This window comes from Passer domesticus, chromosome 17, assembly GCF_036417665.1.
Source record: "Passer domesticus isolate bPasDom1 chromosome 17, bPasDom1.hap1, whole genome shotgun sequence".
NCBI classification, from domain to species: domain Eukaryota; kingdom Metazoa; phylum Chordata; class Aves; order Passeriformes; family Passeridae; genus Passer; species Passer domesticus.
In genome coordinates this window covers 6,293,032-6,312,917 of record NC_087490.1, presented here as the reverse complement: position 1 = coordinate 6,312,917, position 19,886 = coordinate 6,293,032, and the positions used below count along the sequence as shown (strand labels likewise).

At 38.4% G+C, this 19,886-nt stretch overlaps 1 protein-coding gene across 2 annotated transcripts in view; it reads right to left on the bottom strand.

Moving 5' to 3' along the window:
- Window positions 1-19,886, bottom strand: part of LOC135282455 (septin-2) — a 34,815-nt gene that overhangs the window by 6,024 nt on the left and 8,905 nt on the right. For both annotated transcript variants that reach the window (XM_064392255.1, XM_064392254.1), the window contains exons 6-12: window positions 15,911-16,045; window positions 15,292-15,409; window positions 10,633-10,734; window positions 9,673-9,818; window positions 8,591-8,674; window positions 7,609-7,666; window positions 1,328-1,421 (exon numbers count right to left, since the gene is read on the bottom strand). In XM_064392255.1, the coding sequence (XP_064248325.1) occupies window positions 1,353-1,421; window positions 7,609-7,666; window positions 8,591-8,674; window positions 9,673-9,818; window positions 10,633-10,734; window positions 15,292-15,409; window positions 15,911-16,045 (712 nt within the window). In that variant the 3' untranslated portion in view covers window positions 1,328-1,352. The remainder of the gene's footprint in view (window positions 1-1,327; window positions 1,422-7,608; window positions 7,667-8,590; window positions 8,675-9,672; window positions 9,819-10,632; window positions 10,735-15,291; window positions 15,410-15,910; window positions 16,046-19,886) is intronic.

Sequence of the window (19,886 nt, the reverse complement as noted above, 5' to 3'; positions counted from 1 at the left end):
AACTCTGAATATATCTGTACCTCTTGCTGTCCTCTGCCCTGCCAACAACTGTGGACAAGGGTGGATTTATGGTGTGTTTTTCTTACTGAGTATCAGTTTGAAGGTGCCATAGGATTAAATATGATTTCTAACTCCTACGAAGAACTGAGCTCTTTAGCAAAAAACAGTAACAATAATTTACACTAAAAAAGCTTTCCTACACCAAATAACCATTTCTACAAGTGGTAAGAATTTGGCCACATGACAACAAAGTCACAGTGAAAACTTGGAGCTTTCAGTTCAGACTATAGTATTTAACAATATTGAACAGGCTGCAAAATGACCAGCTCCTGGCTGGACAATGAGAGCTTTCTGTCAGACACTGCTTGCACATACACCATGTGGTCAGCCACAAAATTATCCTCAGTGTTTAGATTTCCAGCTCTGGGAAAACATATCTTAGTATGGAAGTTGGAAGACGTGATGTGAAGACTCCTCCATCTGCAACAGCTGAAACTGTGCCTGTAAGAAACCTGAGACTGAATTACTGATTTCCCCTAAGTACTTCACTCAGAGATAACAGTGCCCATACCAGTAAAACCATCAACTTCTGCTTAAGTAGGAATCCAGTGAATAAGTTTATTTCTTAATGATTTTTTTTCTTTTTTTTTTAATGTAAACAGGAAGACTGAAGGTTCAAATAAAGGCAACAAAAAATCTCCTTATTTTAGGCTTGGAATGTTGGCAGCTGACACAAGGTCATAAGGGATAATATAATCCATTTTATTCAAGCTTTACATTCCACAAGACCAGCAATCACAACTAGAGTATTAAACTGAAGTATTAAGCAACAAGACTTCTCATATCCTTCCATTTTTTGTTCTTGCATTTAAAAGAAAAATTCTACCAGAAGAAATAACAAGTATGTGCTACAGGAATTTTTTTCTTCACTCACTCTGATCTCTCCTAATACATCACACATATCATCAAGGGAGTCTGATTCACACCTGACCAAAATTCGGTCTGGCTCTTTGAGAAAACTGTTAAAAAATCAGCAGTCTACATACCCCAAAACACTCTATCTTCTGTTTGCTTATCAAATTAACTTTCTGACCAGCTTGTGCTAACAGAAGCAAAGCCTGTGATCCCAAAAGTAAGGCACTGAAGAGAAGGATTTACAGGTCTTAAAAGCATCTGGAAGATAATACTGGCATATATCTTTTCTAGTCTACTCATGACATCACTTTTTCCTATTAAGTACAGTAAATGCCAGGCCAAAGTTCAAAATTAACAATAATCATTGCCAAAATCTTATGTAAGAGGTAAAAACAAGTCAGAAAAGCAATACCTGATGCATCCAGATGCAAAGCACCTTAGTCATCACCAGGCTTCATCCTCATCTGGGCTTGCATCTGGGCAATCATCTCCTGCATGCGGCGCAGCTGGAACAGAAAGACACCCAAGTGTTCACAACAATTTCATGGGAAGCCCAAAAATCCAAGAAACCTTAAAACTTCTTTTTCCGTGGTAGAACACAGATCCTATTTTCCTCTTCACAATCTGAAAATGTTCAATAATTCACAAAACTGATTACTTCGTTTTCTCCATCTCTTATTCTTCAGTTCAGTACATCTAACCTTCACAAAAGCTTGGATGTAAGAATTAAGGAAAATTAAGCAATGGAATCCAAATCTTTTGAAGTCAGCTATGCTTGCAGACCTGTGAATGAACATTTAACCCATAATAAGGAAAGCATGTCCTTTAGGTGTGCACAGAGCTACACCTGAGTGTAGCAGCTTTGTTCTGATACAGGTGCTCAAAGCATAAGATGTAGCAACACTCATCCTGTGACTATCAGAGAACTCTGCAAATTTTTTGCAGCAGTAACAGCCAAATATGAAAACAAGATTTAAAAACTATTTCAAAAGAGAAATAGAAAGATGTTTATAAAATTTGGAATGCCAGACTAAACATATTAAGCACCAATATTTTTAACATCTAAACAATTATTTTTCCTGGAAAAATATGTTTTCTTAAGGCATTTTCTTATAACACTTAAAAATTAGTTTCCATTTCATAAAAGACCACTTATATATAATGCTTTGTTGCTGGTTGTTTTCTCAAAAAAAAAAAAAAATTAATCAGAACAAATGTTCCTGAGACAGAAGAAAGAACACTAATATGGATTTTCAAAGTATATATGCAAAAGCCTCTAATTTGCTTTACAAATGACTGGGTACTTCCTTCCAAATGCAGGAGGGGAAGCCCCACATACAGAACTACAAGAGCCCCATTTTACAAAGTGAGAAGGAAACAGGCTGCTATTTCCATGCACATCGTGTAACCTATGAGTCCACCTCAAACTAGAGATCATGTAAAAATCTGAGGCTTGTACAGCAATTTCTCTCTTTTTTTAATTTATGTAGAGAAGTGCTTTCATTTATTTTCAGGGGGGAAACTGAAAAAAGCACTCTGTCTAAACAATTATACTCTATTTTCATCCAGTCAACCACATTAATTATTGTGATGATCGGTACTCCACCAGGTTCAATGCAAAAGAACCTGAGACAAATGCTTGATTATATGCACGTGGTGTTGAGCTGTTGTCTTGATTTGTTTAAAGAAATCCAACAAACTGAAAGAAACATCACAGAACAAGGAAAAGCAGCTCCAAGTGCCTGTATCACTTTTTCTTGCCTGCTCTCAGATTTAGGAAAGAGTAAGAAACAGAAGATCAACTAAAGAGTAAAAAAGATTGCAGCAGAGCCAGCAGTGCCAGAGCTTGCCTAAAACTCACTGGCTTATGTACTTATCCTCTTGCTGCACAGCCCAGGGCTCAGGAGAGGCTGATTCAGGTTCCTGTGGCTGCTGCAGAGATGGCCTCTGACAAAAGGAGATTCACACAGGAACAGCATGAAATTCAGCTAAGTCTGTGGGGATTATTATAAACCCATCTACATCTTTCAGCTAAGTACTCAAAACAAAAAGCTTCTGATGAAGAAGATGGCATAACATTGCAAGAAGGAGGAAAAAAAAAGCAGAAAGTTCCCAAAATGAGTGCTGCATTGATTTCACGATACAAGAAAAAAGAAAAGCTTCAAAGATCAACTTGTAAATATGTAAGACACCTGGTCTTTTGAACTGCCTCGTTGCAGATTTACCATCAGAATAAAACTAGCTTTTTGTAAGCTCTCCTACTTGAGCCTTCCCAAGAGCACTCCAAGCTGAGCCATGAAACATTCCCAGAATAGAAACCATTCAGTAATCACAGGGGGAGATACTGCTGCACACGTATTATGGTGATTGCTCAAATGCAGAATTCTGCTAATAGCCAGCATTATATTTTAAGACTTAAATACAGCACTGAGAATTGCATTTTCTTAACTTTAACTGATAAAAATATGCCCATAGCACAAAATAAATCAGATGCTGCATATGACACAAATATAAGGTAGCACAAAAGCCCCAGGAAACCTCCTCTGCTCTAACATTAAGAGTGTAAAAGATTTTCCTTTTCCATCCTCATGTGGTGTTTTTGAGACCTACTGGTGAAGTCTCAGTCTTTTCCATTAGGCAAGGAATGGCAAGTTTCTGAAGCTATTTTTAACCAATCCAGTAGAAAACCTTTCAGGCACAAGGCCTGTGAAAAAAACAAGGCACATTGTTGTCAAATTAAAAAAAGGGAATCAAGCTCTATTGTGCTCAAGGAGTAACCATGCCAGTCTCTTCAACAATTCCTCTTTGAGAAGAGGACAGGACACAAGAGCTGCTCCTCCACATTACACTACAAAGAAAACCAGCTCATGTTCACCTTACTGGACTTACTGAATAGACAGAAAAACCTCTGCTCTTAATAGAGGAGCATGTAAAAGAATCACACCAAAGACTGAAATCAATGTCATGTCAACATCTGCATCCCCTTTGCTGCTGGGGACTACAAGCATCAAGGGCAGAAAGTGACTTTGATCTTGCTCAGCAGAGTCCTCTCACTTGCAAGAGCAGCATTGATATATTTGTGTTCATCCCCTAAAGAACAGATGCTACAACATGACAGCATAGGGCCAATGCACATCATGAGTGGAAGGAAGCTAGGAAACAATGTTTGGAAATCTGTTAAGACAAATAATTCCTGTGAATTCTCAGATAACAAAAGGCAAAAGAATAAACATAACCTTGGTATAAATGCCCCTTAGTTTACTTATGTCAGGTCTACAATTCAGTTCAAACAATCAAGTAACTACTGCAGCAAAGCAGAAAGGAAACAAACATTTAAAATGAGAGCTAAGGTTACAGAGTTAAAAGTGAACCATACATCTGGTTAACAGCCTCCACACCCTTAACAGAAACCACAGACACACAGCTCTGCTGTACCTACAGAATTTCATCTCAATACCAACAGACACTAATCCTGTTTAAACAACTTGAATGAACAGCTTCTCAACCAACATGCAGGTATCACAGGAGGAGAAATATTAAGAAAGTAACAGTATTTACTTCCTGCTGATATGTTTCCTCTCTACCAAGTCTGATTATTTCTGCCCATGCCTTTACATAAGAAAGGCATAAGTGAAGATGCTGCAAGAACAGGGAAGATAGAAAATTGCAGACAGTGGATTTTCTAGTGAATGTTCCTGTAAGCTCTTTTGATTAAAAATACTTCCAATACCAAGAACACAAGTAATTTTGTTAACTGAAGACAGGAAAAAATATTCCTGATAGTTTGGAAATGGGGCTACCATCAAGATAAATGTCTTCCATAGGACACGTACACAGGGCAAGGCTGAAGCATTCTGCCCCCTGCACTGGGCAGTAACACCCCATTAAAAAATTAAACTTTAGACCTGCTTTTATTTCCCTCAGGTCTGCAGGTCTTCATCAGCAGTCATGCTGCCTCTTCCCATAGAAGTCTGCCCCTTGTTTCTCAAGACAATGCTTTCTCCATCCCCAGCAGCAGCAGGCAGGTACCTGCACACACCAGTCCCCACAGGGCCACTGCTGCTCCCCAGCCTGGCAGCCCCACTGCTGTTCCCCCTCCTGACTCCTACACTGACCCAGGGCTCTTTATCTCATCTGCCAAAGGGTTACACACATTCAGAAAGTGGAAGAAAAGAGAGAAAACAAGTCCAACATTGTGCTCATTCTGCTATATACAGCCCACTGCTGACCAACTCCACTGAAAAGGATTTGCCCAAAGTCTCAGGGTAGCTCACTAGAGAAACCCAGAGGAGTTTACTCTTTGCTGTTTTCATGTAATCACAGCCCTAACATTTTTCTGGAAGTACTACCTGTCAAAACCTTCAAAGGTTATTATTAACAAGATCTCTTCAGAGTAGGAACACCATGGCACAAAACTACAAACTTTAAGTTTGTGTCCACTTACACTACAACATCAAAATAATCTGTTCTGCATCATATTTACAGTAAGGAACAAGAATATCTTTATGCCTATTTTCATTTTCCAGCTCTAAAAAACAGGTCATCACTTGCAAATGAGTAAAAGTACAACCAGACTAAGCAATAAATCCAAAATGACAGATTAGCAATCACAAATTGGCTGAACTGGGGACCACATCCTTTGGCATAATAAAAGACCATTTAGCAAAAGTGATGCCTTGATAAAGATGATCCTGGCATTCGTTCAAGCATTCATTCCTTCCAAGGTTATATAAACCTCACAAAACTGGAAATAGAACATCAAGCACCGTTACTGATGGGAATGCAGAACAGGAGGGGAAATGGATATTTGTTTTCTCTGTGAAGGCCATGGAATGCAAACCCATTTCCTCTGTGCCTCTTTCCTCCACAGATTTTTCCCAGTCTGAACCTTAGGGATGATTTGGAGATGAAGGGACTTCATACCAGCTTATCCACAGAAGATTCAGCAAAGCCTCTTGATCTCTTTGGAACAATAGAATGCAGAAGTTAAAAATGTATTTGTTTTTTCAAGTTCTAACCTAATCCCCTGCAACTTCAGCAGCAGTTATTCAGAGATGATTAGCCCTAGAGGAAACTTTCAAAGACTGTCCCCTGAGAAATTCAAAATTTCATCCCTTTAAGCCATGTTATATAAAAGACTCATTACGTATTTATATACTGGTCTATTTTGACCCTCTGTGTCAATGCATAAATAGAATACATATATATATATACACATATATATAATGCCTGTCATATCAACAGTTTCCAGGGGAAATATTTATAAGAGACTTTTTTCAGACATAAGTCTTAAAACAAATAGTTCTACAAGGATACCCAAAATTCAACTTAACTACTAGGCACGTACAATTTACATAGTTGTTTCTCCTGTTATTTGAACTATGACTCAAATTCTTTAAGTCTACTCGTTTGCTTGGAATCATTAAGGAAAAATAGAAAAACAAACATTATTTTCAAAAAATGCTCTTGACTTTTTCAAAGCATTCAGTGCTGCTGGCTATCAGCTGATGGGCTCCTGTGCTTTGCACATGCCCCAAGAAATGGGAGGCAGTTAATTTGTGTACAGAACACTTGCAGAAGTTCCACTCTTGGATGTGCACAGTCATCAAGTGTGCTTATGCTGCTGAAATGCAGTTATACAGTGATAAATATGCAGCTCACTCAATTTCCAGCAATTCATATTATTAACTACTAATTATGGTGATAATCAGCTGCTTCTGTATTTCCTTATAGGAAATTTTTTTCCTATTTATAGCAACATGCCAGGGTTAGCCAATAGCTAACCAGGGTCAGATATTTTTAAATATGGATGCTATAAGGGAAAAAGGAAATGCACAGACCAAAGTAAATTTTAAAAATTTCCATATATGGGAATCAATTTTCCACCTCAGAAACACACAAAACTGTAGTTTTTTATTTTTTATTCCAAATCACTGCACATGTGCAGTGATCTTTCCTGCAGTTATGGATGTGGATCCAAGCTGAATTGGATAAAAGAAGGATAAAGAGAAAAAAACCCATTATCTTACAATTGGAAGTAAGTCTTCAGTTTTCACACTGCAAATAGTACAAGCACTGGCAGCATACTGCTAGAATTTAATACCATGCTAAGAATTTCTGAGTCTCTACAATTTCAGCATAAAAATACTAAGTTAAAAGACCTAGCAATAACTTGGAAACAGAGTGAGAAATCAGTTTGAAAACAGACAATTTCATAAATGGGCAGATAAAAATACTAAGATGTAAGTCAAGGTTAAGATGAAAAAACACATGTATTAATTAGATTATGGGATTTTAAAGACTCAAGAGCCCATTTCTACTCCATAGCCACAAGACATAAGAATAAATTTTCTGGTTGCAGTAAGCACCTGCACACCTGAAATGACATGAGACTGTCAGTCTATCCCACCACAGCACCCAGCATGTGCAGCTGACAAACATAAATTGATTTCAATACTTAAAATAGCAAATATCCTTATGGAAAATCAGCACCAAACAGGAAATGATAAACATTCTGCCTACAACCAAGAGTGCACACCACCTCCCATCCAAGGGCCACTTGTGTGGTCAGGTTATGCCTGTCATTTTGCACAGCTCCAATCCTACCTGCCACAGGCAGTAGCTGATGCAGAAAACTGAAATTGGAACTTAGCATGTTATATTAAATAACAAGTTTTAGAAAGCTCCTCTTACCTCAGCCTCTTTCTGCTGGAGGATTCTATCCTTGTCTACCACTTCCTCTTCAACAGGCCTATTGAAGAAAAGAATGCATTGACAGCATAAAATACAGAAGCAAAAGTCTCCAAGAACAGATTCAAGACTCATATTTCAATTAATATAACATCATCAAAGTCTACATTCTTCCGTACAGGGCAAATTAGGACATTTTAAAAATCATGCTGCCCTTCTGTAAAAGGTCATCTTAACCTCACAGACTCCTGCTACTCCCTCTCCATTTCTTAAGATTTTATTTCTTTACTGCTATATGGATTTTTTTTTTTTTTGCAATTTACTTTAATGAAGATATTTCCTTCACTATCTATCCACAAAAATCAACCACTAAGAAGCTGTGTAGGCTATTTAATTTCTTCTTTAGCATCAAAATGCTTTGCTGAATACTTGAAGAACAAGTGGAATGTGGACAAGAGTAAGCTACTACCCAAAAAGATGCAGCAAAGGTAGTTGTGGATTTTTTGCATTAAGTTGCCAAGGACAACCCTGCCAAGAATTAAAAAAGATATAATAAACTCCATAACACACAAATTATCAGAAAAGATTGTTTGGTCTAAACTTCTCTCTTTAGCTACATACGAAGGAGCATGAGAAGCAATACCTCCCTAAGCAGATCGACTGGGGCCTATTTAAATTTGCCCACTAGCATTAATTTTCTTCAAGCAGACATCATTACATAAAACCTATCTTGCTTGCAGGCACCTTCTTCCTGCACATTCCAATTAAAAGCATAGAGAAAAGGGGATTTAAGCTGTTTACAAGCACAGCACTTCACTATATATTATTCCTCTTCAAGAAGAGCATTTCATACAAATTCCAGAATTCCACAGATTGAAATCTCATCAGAAGTGATTGTTTACAGGTGGGATTAGTTAGGAGGAGGAGCAAGTGCCCTGTCAGTGGGCAGTGAGGAGCAGCAGAGCCCGGGGCAGCACACACTCACTTGCCAGTGCGTTTTAGCCTCTCGGAACGGAAGTTCTCGTAGTGCAAGTCTTGGGTCACCTCCTGCAGGTCCTGCATGTGCGTCCTAGAACAAGCAAAGGGCTACTGAACACTCAGAAAGCAAAGGAAAACACCCTTTTGTCTTCTGTTTCTGCTTTGTCTAATGGATGTATTTACCAGAAAAGTAAATCCTTACAGACCAAGCCAGCCAGAATTCTGCTTTCAAGTTCATTGATATTTAATTCATTCCTAAGTGCCCCACCAATATCAAAGACCCAAAATATGCTGCCTTCCTCTTGGTCATTAATTATTTCAGATGAGTTGTTTATACCAGTTTTTGCAGTGTTAAGAACTTTCAAAGACAGGAATTCAGAAAAATACTTTAATTCCAAAAGTATTTTATTACTCTTAAGTGCTGTCAAATATACTTTGTAACTGGGAACTAGGTGGAGCTGCTTGGCTCGCACAACAGCTGCCATTGCTTAACAATTTCCAATTGCCAAGAAAAAAAAAGAAAACCCGTTTGCTCCCAGTGCCCAGCAGAGGGCAATCCCTGCCCAGTGCAGACCCAGTTTGGAATGACACAACAGAACTCATTTCCAACAATAGCCAAACATAGTTTAAAAAAAACAAAATCACTTAAAACCATTTACGCAGGCAGAATATCCGTATCGGCTAAAATCATAACGGGGTGGGGTATCATATTTAACAAAGGATCTCCCCTACTGCCAAGAAACTTGCACTTTGCTTTTGGAATATTCATCACTTTGAAGAGTATTTTAAAAGCCTTTCTGCCCCACCAACTGCACTATAATAAACTTCAGTTGGTATGTACAGCCATCAGATCAGTTGATATAAGGTATAAAACCATCACATATATCTGGCAACATAAAATACAGAAAATATTGTCTGAATTGAAAGATTGGAGGGTACAGCAGGAAAACAAGCTGCAGGAGACTAAAATGTAGCTCTACACTGGCATCAGGGCTAGTTTTAAATTAAGGAATGAACGTTGCTCTAGGTTTTCAGTCACTGTGGCAGTGGCGTCACCACAGGAGATGGGATCATTGTAGCATTACTCACACCAGCATTGTGCGCAGCTTGAGGAAATCATTGTGCTCTGGATTTTCAACCTCAACAACTCCCCAGGGATACAGGCGGCCTCTGATTTTTTTCCCCTTCACCTCAATAAGTTGATTGGATCCAATAACAGCAAAGGGAATGCTAGCCTAGTTGAGACAGAAAAAACAAGTTACTGCTTTGATTTTTGGCTGGTTAGTTTTTGTGTTTTGCTTTGCCTTTCTTTTAAAGAAAGCACAACGATTCAAATAACAGGCAAGAGAGGGGGAAAAGAAGTGTTGAGAAACACTCTCTACTAAAACCCTCTCTCATCAAAAAACCAAGAAATGCCATTCTAGGCAATGGAACCTCTCCCTAGGAGCACCTGCAGCTGTGTTAGGACTGATTTGTTTTAACAGAGGCCCAGAAGGAAATGACGCTTCGCTTTAGGAACACTCGACTGTTGTTAAAGTACAGTTTGGGCATAATGTGTCATCTGACATAACATCATGCATGGAGAACAGCCAACAGAAACATACTTCAGATGCAGAGTGAAGTAGCTAGAGAGAATTTCAGACACATTCTTCAAACACCTTTGCAAGCACAAAGAGGAAATTACTTCAGTAAAACCTTGATTATCTGCGTTAACACAAGGCAAGTTGTTAATTAGTACAGCAACCATAACACCCACAATCTCTCTTCTTGCTCACATGTTAAAACGTTTGAGTCAGAAAACAGACTGCAAATACTAGTTCAAGGTGAATAGTGGTTTACAGTTAAAAGAGGAAAGAAGAGAAAGTCATGACACACTACACTTGGAATTCTGATGAAGCAGAGAGTGGAATAAAAGGGATTATAATTCCAAGTCAACACACAAAGGAAACTGAAATTTTCAACACATTGTGAAAGGAATAAAGTACCTTTAGGCATGTTGTAGATTGAAGAACTACAGCAGCAAAATGATAAACTAGGAGTGAAACTTGCCTTTAAAACTCTAGTTTGCTCTTTAAACTCCTCATCTTCATCAGAATCTGCATCAGGGAGCTGATAAATTCTAATGCCATGTTCAGAAATCTCATCCAGAACCTGAAAGTTTGCAAAAAAGAAAGAATAATACTCTTATTTCATTGAAGAGATATTCACTTTACAATATATGAAATTGATTAACTAGTCTGTCACAAATATTCACCTGACTCAGTGTCCAAACTGCAAAATAGCACAGGCCTGAAGATTTTTTAAAAGGCATAATAGATAAATGTATTTTTGGAAAACATAGCAAGTAAATAATTTTAAAATGCCAGAAGATTTACAAGGCAAATACAGAAGCAAAGTGAGGTTAATATGAAAAAAGAGTAAAAGTAACAAGAAAGAATTCATTAGTGACAGAACCAAAACCATTGACTCCGTGTCAAATTATATTTTTGTGCATTTGATACATTCAAAAATGTAGAAGACAGTGCCTAGTGCCTCTTGAATAAAAAAATATAAAAGCTTATTATCCATTTAAAGTGAAAAAATATTAAAAATCCACTCAGAAAAAGACCCTGTTCTTAAACAGTTTTCTTTGTCATTAATGTCTGAGGGTAACATAAAAAATACAGTATCTGTATTCCTGGGCACATTCTTCTCCTAATGAAATCACTGCAGGGGTGAGCAGCCAGCATAACTCCAGGCCTTTTGCAGTTTCAAAAGGTGGCACAAGTCCATTCCTTCCTCAAAACCACAGAGAATGTTTCTGCTGCCACACTCCTGAATATGCTTAGGTCAGCTCTCGTCACTGCCTCAAATGCACTGACCAGAGTTACCTTAGGTAAAGGAAGTGTGGTGGTGTAAGGAGAGCATGAAGAATGCTGAGATTCCACAATGAGATCTCCAAAGGGATCTTGGATGTTTCAGCAGAATAGGGGAACTGTGCAAACTTCCTAGAGCAGCAACTGTAACCCCACCAACAGCACCTGAACCAAGCAGCTGCCCTGCTCAATGACCTCTCAGCACAGACAAAGTTGGGCAAATTCAGGGAGAGTTTTGAAGTAATGGTAAAAATATTCAAAAGAGCCTATGTAAGGATTTGTGATACCATCACTGTGTATACAACTGGAAATTGGTAGCATGAAAACAAGCAGACTTCAAATAGAGAGGTCTTGATGAGTCTTCTCTGAGTACTGCTGGCTCCTCCATCCTCTGTCATGATGGCACCCGACAGCTACAGTATAAATGAAAACTGTCCAGCCAGAACTTGGTTATTTAACAGGTGTTTAAAAGAAAACAATTCTCCAGACCATTAGCAGAGGAAAGACCATGCATGAGCCACGGCTGTTCCCTGACAATGTTTTCCTGCCAGGTATAGAAACATCCCCCGCACTCACACACGCGCACACCGAGCAAAGTACCACGAGCCCCACCTGCACAGAGAGCAATGTTTTATAGAGAGAAAAGAAATCTGGGAGTAAGTGCTGCCAATAAGCCATTAAGACATTCACACAATGACATTTATATCAATGCATTTGGTTACTGTTTTGCAAAATGAGAGACCTGAACTGTCACCAAATGACAATAAAAGATGCACAGCTGGGATGGGTGGGGCAGCACTGCAGTTCGATGCCTTTAAGCAGTTGCATAAAACAAGAAAGAACATTTAACCTGGCTGAGATTTTTGAGATAAAATGCAAGTGGAACAATAACGGGAAAGCCAACAGCAAGGGGTGCTAGAATAATATATTACAGCTGTTAAACCTAGTGCTTTCCTGAAAGGAAAAAGAATTGCAATAAAAACAAACTGTATTTTATGCTCCTAACAATGAAACAGCATTTTGCTTCTTCAAATCTGAATTTTATTGGCCTCAGAGGATTCTGTGTTCCTAAAGATTAGCCTTCCCATGGGAAATTAAAAAAAAAGTCAAAATATTAGTTCCCCTCTCATGAAGTCATTCTTTTGAGCATGTTTCCTTAGCACTCTTGCATGGCACAGCTTGTGAAACTGTCTTGCATTTCTTCCCACTCAAGAGTTTGAAAAAATAACTTTGAATTCCAGAAAGCCCAAACAGGAATTACTCCAAGCTGGGTTTCCTTTGCAAGCACCACAAGCTAATCTTGCTGCTTAGTCCATAGCGGCAAAACAAAAACATTTTACTTCAGATTGATGGCCAAATGGCAGAAACATCTAAAAAAAGTAAGGCTTCACGCTGCGTCAGCAAAGCAGGACTTTGATTCCTATTCTTGATTAGAGACTCTGTTAGCCAAGATGCTTTGAGTTAGAACAATATACAGTAGCTTTGATTTTCAAAGCTTTGGAAGCACATTATACATTTGACTTAATATAAACTCAGTTTGCAGAGTGACCTTTGCCAGCAGTACAAAAATAATGAAAACTTGTTTACCTGCTCCCTAACCACTCCCTTAGACTACAGATGCCCTTCATATTGTTGTACTTAGCAGTGCATAAATGTGGTGATCATATGTCTAAGTCCAGACTGTTTTAAAGATTAGTTAAAGTTAGTTAAATTCCCAGTGAATTATATTTTAAAATAATTAATGTTCCACTTAAATGCCTCCTTCAAATCTTTCAACATCATTCTGCTCCCAAATGCTGAACCAAAAAGTAAGCAACTATGAACACTGAGCCTGAAGTTCACTGCTGAAAGGGTGAATTAGGGGGGTTTTACAAAAAGTGGCAGCTCCACAAACAATGTGTGATAAACAACTTTCACAAAGTCAGTACAGTAACAGAAAAGGAAAAGCAATAAAACCTGCACAATCAAATATTTTTGCTTTATGATTTCCCTATGAGCTCCTTCAACTTGAATGCAGTGCACCTGTTGTTACCTTACAGTATTTGTGGAGGAACAAAATTAAACTTCAAAAGCCTGGACAGAATTTCTCCCAGCAAGATACAAAGGTTCTTCTTGTCTCAATGAATGGATTTTTAAAAATTTCCTTCCTCCTTTCACCTGGTTCACCATAAAGCTGCTCATTTCTGTATAAGCATCTCCTCCTCTCTTCAGTGGATCTTTGCCTGCATTGCAGACAAGGTTCATACAGTCACACCATCCCCACTTTTAACTTTCTCAGCTATGAAGGATCCATTGCATCTCTTGGGCAAGTTTTCTTACATCACTGAGCTTTATAAAACACAGCAGCAATGCCAGCAATACCTCATATTGCCAAAATGTAGTTTTTCACGTGCCCACACAAACCATGGCCACACCTGCCACTGTGGCACTGGTTCACTCAAAAATGCTCCAAAAAATCCTCTGAATTTAGGTGGAGTTCAGCTAAAGTGCTGCTTTGCAGCATGATTTTATCTATACTATTTTCCCAATAAATAAAACTGTAGCCCCTCCTCAAGAAAATAGAAAAATACTCCCAACACGAACACCCTTGGAATAAAGATCTAATAATCATTCTAAAGGCCTACAGGAAGTCCCAGGGTCACAATCAAAACTGTTATGCCCTGTATGAAAATGTAATATAAAAGATACCTTATAAAAGGTTTACTCTTGTGTAAAATACAGACTGCAGTTTAGAAGTACTAATTATCCCTACACTACCCAAGGAGTAAGTAATTCAATTTGTAAAAAATTCATAGGCTTTATAGGGTTCAAACCCGTTAGACTTTACAAATTATTGTACTGGTTTTGAGTCAACTGAATGTGACAAAGCTTGTGATCTCAATAAATTTTAGTGGGCCACCTCTAAGCATACATAATAGAATCACACCACCTACACATTCCTTTAACAAGGTGCACAAAGTCATTCTCAATCAAACAGAATAAACCAGAATAGATTAAATATTTACATTCATTGCTCGGATGATGCAATAAATTGGAAATTCAATTTAAAGTTAAAGACTTGTACAATCACAAATATTGACATTATTCCATTTCATTTACTACAAGGTCATATCAGGCAAAAGCTGGGCTGTCTTGGAAAGGTTTCTCAAAAACAAAATTTCAAGATGCTGAGTAAATCTTGCAAAGCAAATGATTTTAGTACTACTGTCTGGAAAGACAGACTGTCTCTGCTACAACCCTGAGTCCTGGTGTTTCAGGTGAACACATAACCCAGCACACAAAATGTTCACACAATGACATACATTTTCCCATAACAGTGGAGCCACAAAAGCATCCTGCTCATACATTAACCCAACTGTCCTGTCTCTGCATTAGTGTTTCAGTCTGTACCATGAACCATGTACCACTTATTTTAAAAGTTTCCAACCACATTTTGCTACAAACCACGCAGCAGAGTGCACAGCCCAAGTACCTCCTGGATGAAACTGAAGATATGCCCTCAGAACACAGCTCATGCACTCCCAGCACTAAGGGCACTCAGGCCACTGCTCTCAGAAAACCAGTCTGAAACACCTCCAGCTCCCCTTTCAGGATTGTCTGAACCCTTGTCACAAACTGTGTTGCTACTGGGTGCACTGCTTTGCTTAGATACATGAAGCCAAGAACAGCCACATTCTTAGCAAGTGTAACCAGTAAAGCACACCAGACTTCAGTGAAGATTTCCCACCTCACACTTGACCAAGATTGGGTTCTTGGCCAATATCATTTACCCCCCTTCAGTCTGAAATTACTTTATATTTGGCTTTAATATTGTATGGGTTGGTCTGTTTTCATGAACAAGTGTTAGACCTACTCTTCTCTTCAGCCTCTCCCTCTCCTTCAGTGTCAGGGTGTCAGCCTTGGCAATCACAGGGACAATGTTGACTTTTCCATGAAGAGCCTTCATGAACTCCACATCTAATGGCTTCAGTCTGCCAACAAACGGAAAAAAAAAAGATTTAAAATAGGCATGGAGTCTTGTGTTGTTTGTTTTATAACAGACCAAATGTAATAAAAATTATTTATTTCAAGTGTCCACATAAACAGTATTTTCATAATAAATTAAGCTTAAGTCATTAAACTTAATGCCCTTGCTTATCAACTTGGTTGTGCAAAGTTTAAGCTGTAATTAAAACTGTCTCTATATAATGAAGTAGATATTAAAAGCACTTGTGTTTCTGGGTGATCAACAGTGCAGTACTGCCTTGAAACAATATTCTGCCATCACTGCCTTGAAACAACATTAAATGCAAAAGGGGATGAAGTAAGGGAGAGCACAAATCTCCATGGACTGTTTTAATTGCACTGGCTAACTGACAGGTTGGCAACTCATTAACATTACTGCTAAGTTATCAGTTCAACTAATGAACAGACTTATGATCTGTTATGAAGGTACAACACCCTAAAGTACAAAAGCTGAAGGTTTTCCTTACCCATGCCCAAAAGGAGAGATGAAGTAGAAGCAGCAGTGGACTCTGTTGTCTATGATGTGGCGCCTGTTCAGACCACTCTCATCGTGCAGGTATCGCTCAAACTGGTTGTCAATGTAGTGGATAATTGTTTTGAAGCTGTGGTGTGGGAGGGGGGAGAAAGACAGGCATCTTACATCAGCTTTAAATAATAAGGAAAGAATCATTAAAAGATAAGAACAGAATGAGAAACACACTTTATTAAAAACACTGCTGTTACAGAAAATTCAACTTCCTAGCATTTTATCTAGCACTGAGGAAAAATATTTTGATAATGCAAAAGGATGTTTTCATAACAACCACCAAGTGTCAACTTATGCCTAGAGCCAGTTTCAAGTGTTACTTTGTTCACTGGATAAAAAGTTCAAGTGCAAGCTCAGAAAAAAAGCACTTGGTGCTGAGACAACACAGGGACAGAAGACCAAGGATGTTTCTGCCTTTTTTTCTGGGGTAGGGGCTGGAGATTTGTTTTTAAACTGGTTGATGAATGACATATCCCGGATATCCTCTTGATTTACAACCCTGACCCTAGAGCCAGGTTTCTATAGTTACCTATGAAAATTCTGGTATTCTGTTAGAATTAAGTACAAATACATTTGCAAGTCATGCACTCAAGCATCACATGATTTATTAAGCTATTTTTGTTACCTTACAGAATTCTTTTCTGTTGGCAAAGAAAAAAAACTCCTACTTAGTTGAAGGCAATTTAAAATATTCCCTACAAAGAAGTAAATGAGCACAAAATCTGATCACAGGTAAATCAGACCCAGAGAGCAGTGACTAGAGAGAAAAGAAAACAACACATAACCAAGATCATTTTAAGCTATTCCAGAGCATGCAGACACCTGCAAACACCATTTATACAAAAGGACACTTGATATTAGGTACTGCAGGGAAGGGAAGTGAACAGCTGACGTAGATAAGGTTACACAGATGATTGTGTATCATGAGCACGTCTTAAACTACTTGAGAAAAAACTAAGCAGAAAGCTTGAGAAATAGGAACATCCATGTTTCTGTTGCTGAGAAAACACAAACTTGATGTGATACATTTAAGGAGGAAACAGAGCAGATAACAGAAAAGAAAATTAATCATTTGGAAAATGAACATAGAATGCTGGCAAACACTGCAATAGACAGCAACGTTTGACCCAGGGCTGCATGGCTGCAAAGGATATAATGAAAGAAAGTAACAAGAATGATGGAAGAGAACCTAGAGGGAATTTGACTCTCCAAAGCTAAATAAGCTTTTGGATTGAGAAAGAATAAATCCAGTAATAGTAGAATATACACACACACATTTACATCATTGCAAGATTTGGCAATTCTAAGTCATATTACAGAAGACAACAAAGCAAAAGATGGAATTCATTGGGTTTTGACCTTAGTGCTACTCATCAGGAAACAGCATCTTGGTATCTAAATGTGCTGAAACACATCAACAGGGTTTTTGTTCCTGTTAATCTCCAGTACTTCTCTTAGCTGGTAAAAGGTAACGAGACTGAAGACACACAAATATTAGGACAGAAACCAAACCCTAACAATGGGAAAGAACTATCACACATTTCTCTGGCAATGCCATTAGTTTACGTGCAGTTTTCTAGGTCTACCAGCTCTGATTTTCCCCATGAATAGGGTGTCAGTGTCCTGTACCTCCTGGCTTCCGGGAAACACCTGCCTTACACCTCAGGGCTGTCATTGCTGAGGAGACAGCACATCCTGTATGGAACAGCAAACAACAAACGCTGCGTTTGAGCCCACTGGGGGAAAATGAACAATATTATCAGGCTGCCAAAACCCATCAAATATAACCTTAGTCAGTTAAAAAAAAAAAAAAGGAAAATAAGAAAGAAAAAAAAATTAGCAGCAGCCAAAGAGCTGAGAGCAGCTATCAAAGAATGACCTGTGACACTGCAAGCAAGATGAAATAGAGTGTGATCAGCAATATCTAACAAGTTCACCTGCAGTCTGTTTTTGTCAATAACTTTTTTGAGGCCAGATATCAAAGCAAATCTAAGCACCAAGCAATTTTTTCCTCCCTTGATTAGATCCCCTCTCTTCTCATGGAAGATGTTATTTTAAGGACACTTTTCTCATGATCCCAATGTACTTATGCATAGAAAGATGTTGAATGCATCACACCTCCCACCACAAAGAATTTTGCTGTTCTCCAAACACACCCCTAAACTGATGCCATGAGCAATCCTAGGTGTGGGTCTGATGCTAGAATACAGAACTCCAGCCAGCACTAAAGCTTCACAAAGAATCTTTTAAAAATCACCATGGTTAACTGTGGTTCACCTCCACCTTACCTTTCATATTGTTTTAAGTACAGTAGCATCCAGAAAACAAGCTCTAATTCAGAAGGTATGCTGTACTAAATCTATAACAAATCATCTCCCAATCCAACACTGTTATTTTTCCAATCCAACAGACCTCCTGGACACACTCCTAGTAGCACAAAATCCTTATCAGTACTTTTTCTTTGACATAAAATACAAAAAAATTTACCTCAGCTCCCATCCCTGAAAGTCAGACTCTTAAAATTTAGACTTTTCATCAATGCACAGAGACTAAAAGCAATTAGGGAATCTACTCAGGAGAAAGATATTTGAAACTCTCCCAGCATTTGCTACCTCCTAGAGACACTGTGCCAGTTTGATTTACCTGTGTTCAAAAATAGCCTTAGTAAAATTTGTCACCTCAAAAACAACCAGTCTGCACAAATTGCAGCCTTCCCAAAAAAAGGGCTTTATAAATCTTGGGTCATGATCAGCACTATCCACCGGTGAACCACAACTGCAGTGAATGCTCCTGAACAGAAACATAAGTTCATGAACATGAACTTGCTCCTTCCTCTGAACTAGCAAGGAAGGAAGGTGGTTGCACTGGGTTAGTCTTCACTACAGCTCAAAACAAAGAGTCTGCCCATCCAAGTCCCTGAAACATCCTGTAAAGATTAACAGACTTTGTCAAAATGACACTTGCCATGGCTGAAAGGCGTTTCATGTGACATGAGTAGACTAAAGAGATACCACTAACTGTATCTTTTTATTTTGTAAGCACTATTTGTTCCTGTAGTGTATGTGATGTCTCAGATTTGTCACATAAAACCACGTATAAATTGTTCTACTCAGCTCTGAATCACCACAGAATGATTCTATTCAGAAAACTTCCAAAAAGAAAGGGGAAAATCTGAACACGTAGGTCTCTAAGAAACATCTGAGCAGAATAAACAAAGGGCATTAGAACACAATCAACAGGAAGAGCTCTCTACAACACAATGCACAGGCTGCAGAGCTCTCAGCTCCAGCGGAAGGAAGCTCTAGTCAACAGTGCACAAAATAAGCAAGACCATGATGCAGCCCAGAAAGATGCCTTTGTCTTATTCCAAAAGTTCCAATTTTTTCAACTTACTAAAGTAGGAAAAGTGGGAGGAAAATAAAAATCTCACTAGAGCTTCACTTTCAGACTTTCATTTAGGGTATTACAGAACTTCACTGCCTTCACTTTTGCTGTGTTCCTGCATCTACACTATAGAAAGAAGAGAAAAACCATCTGATAATAAGAACACATCATTCTGTCACTGAAAGATTGCAAAACATTATATTAGCATTATATATGTTTATTTTATCTGTTATTTATTTATTTCCTGGTCTGTAAGTGAAGGACCCAAATCAACCTGTATTATCTTTACGTTCCATTTTGCTGCACAGTGATCCTTGTTTGCCTTGGGATTACCACCACCACAAATGAAGTGTCAACAAAATTAACAACTGAGTAAAAGAAATATTGTTGGCACTTCTTAAAAGACGACCATGTGAAAATTCAAAGTTTTAATCCACTGAAACTAGAGGCATCCCCGTAAGGATATCTCATCTTTATTTGAAAAAATCAGCTTTCCACAGTTGAAGAGAATTGCCTGAATGTGATTATTTGGA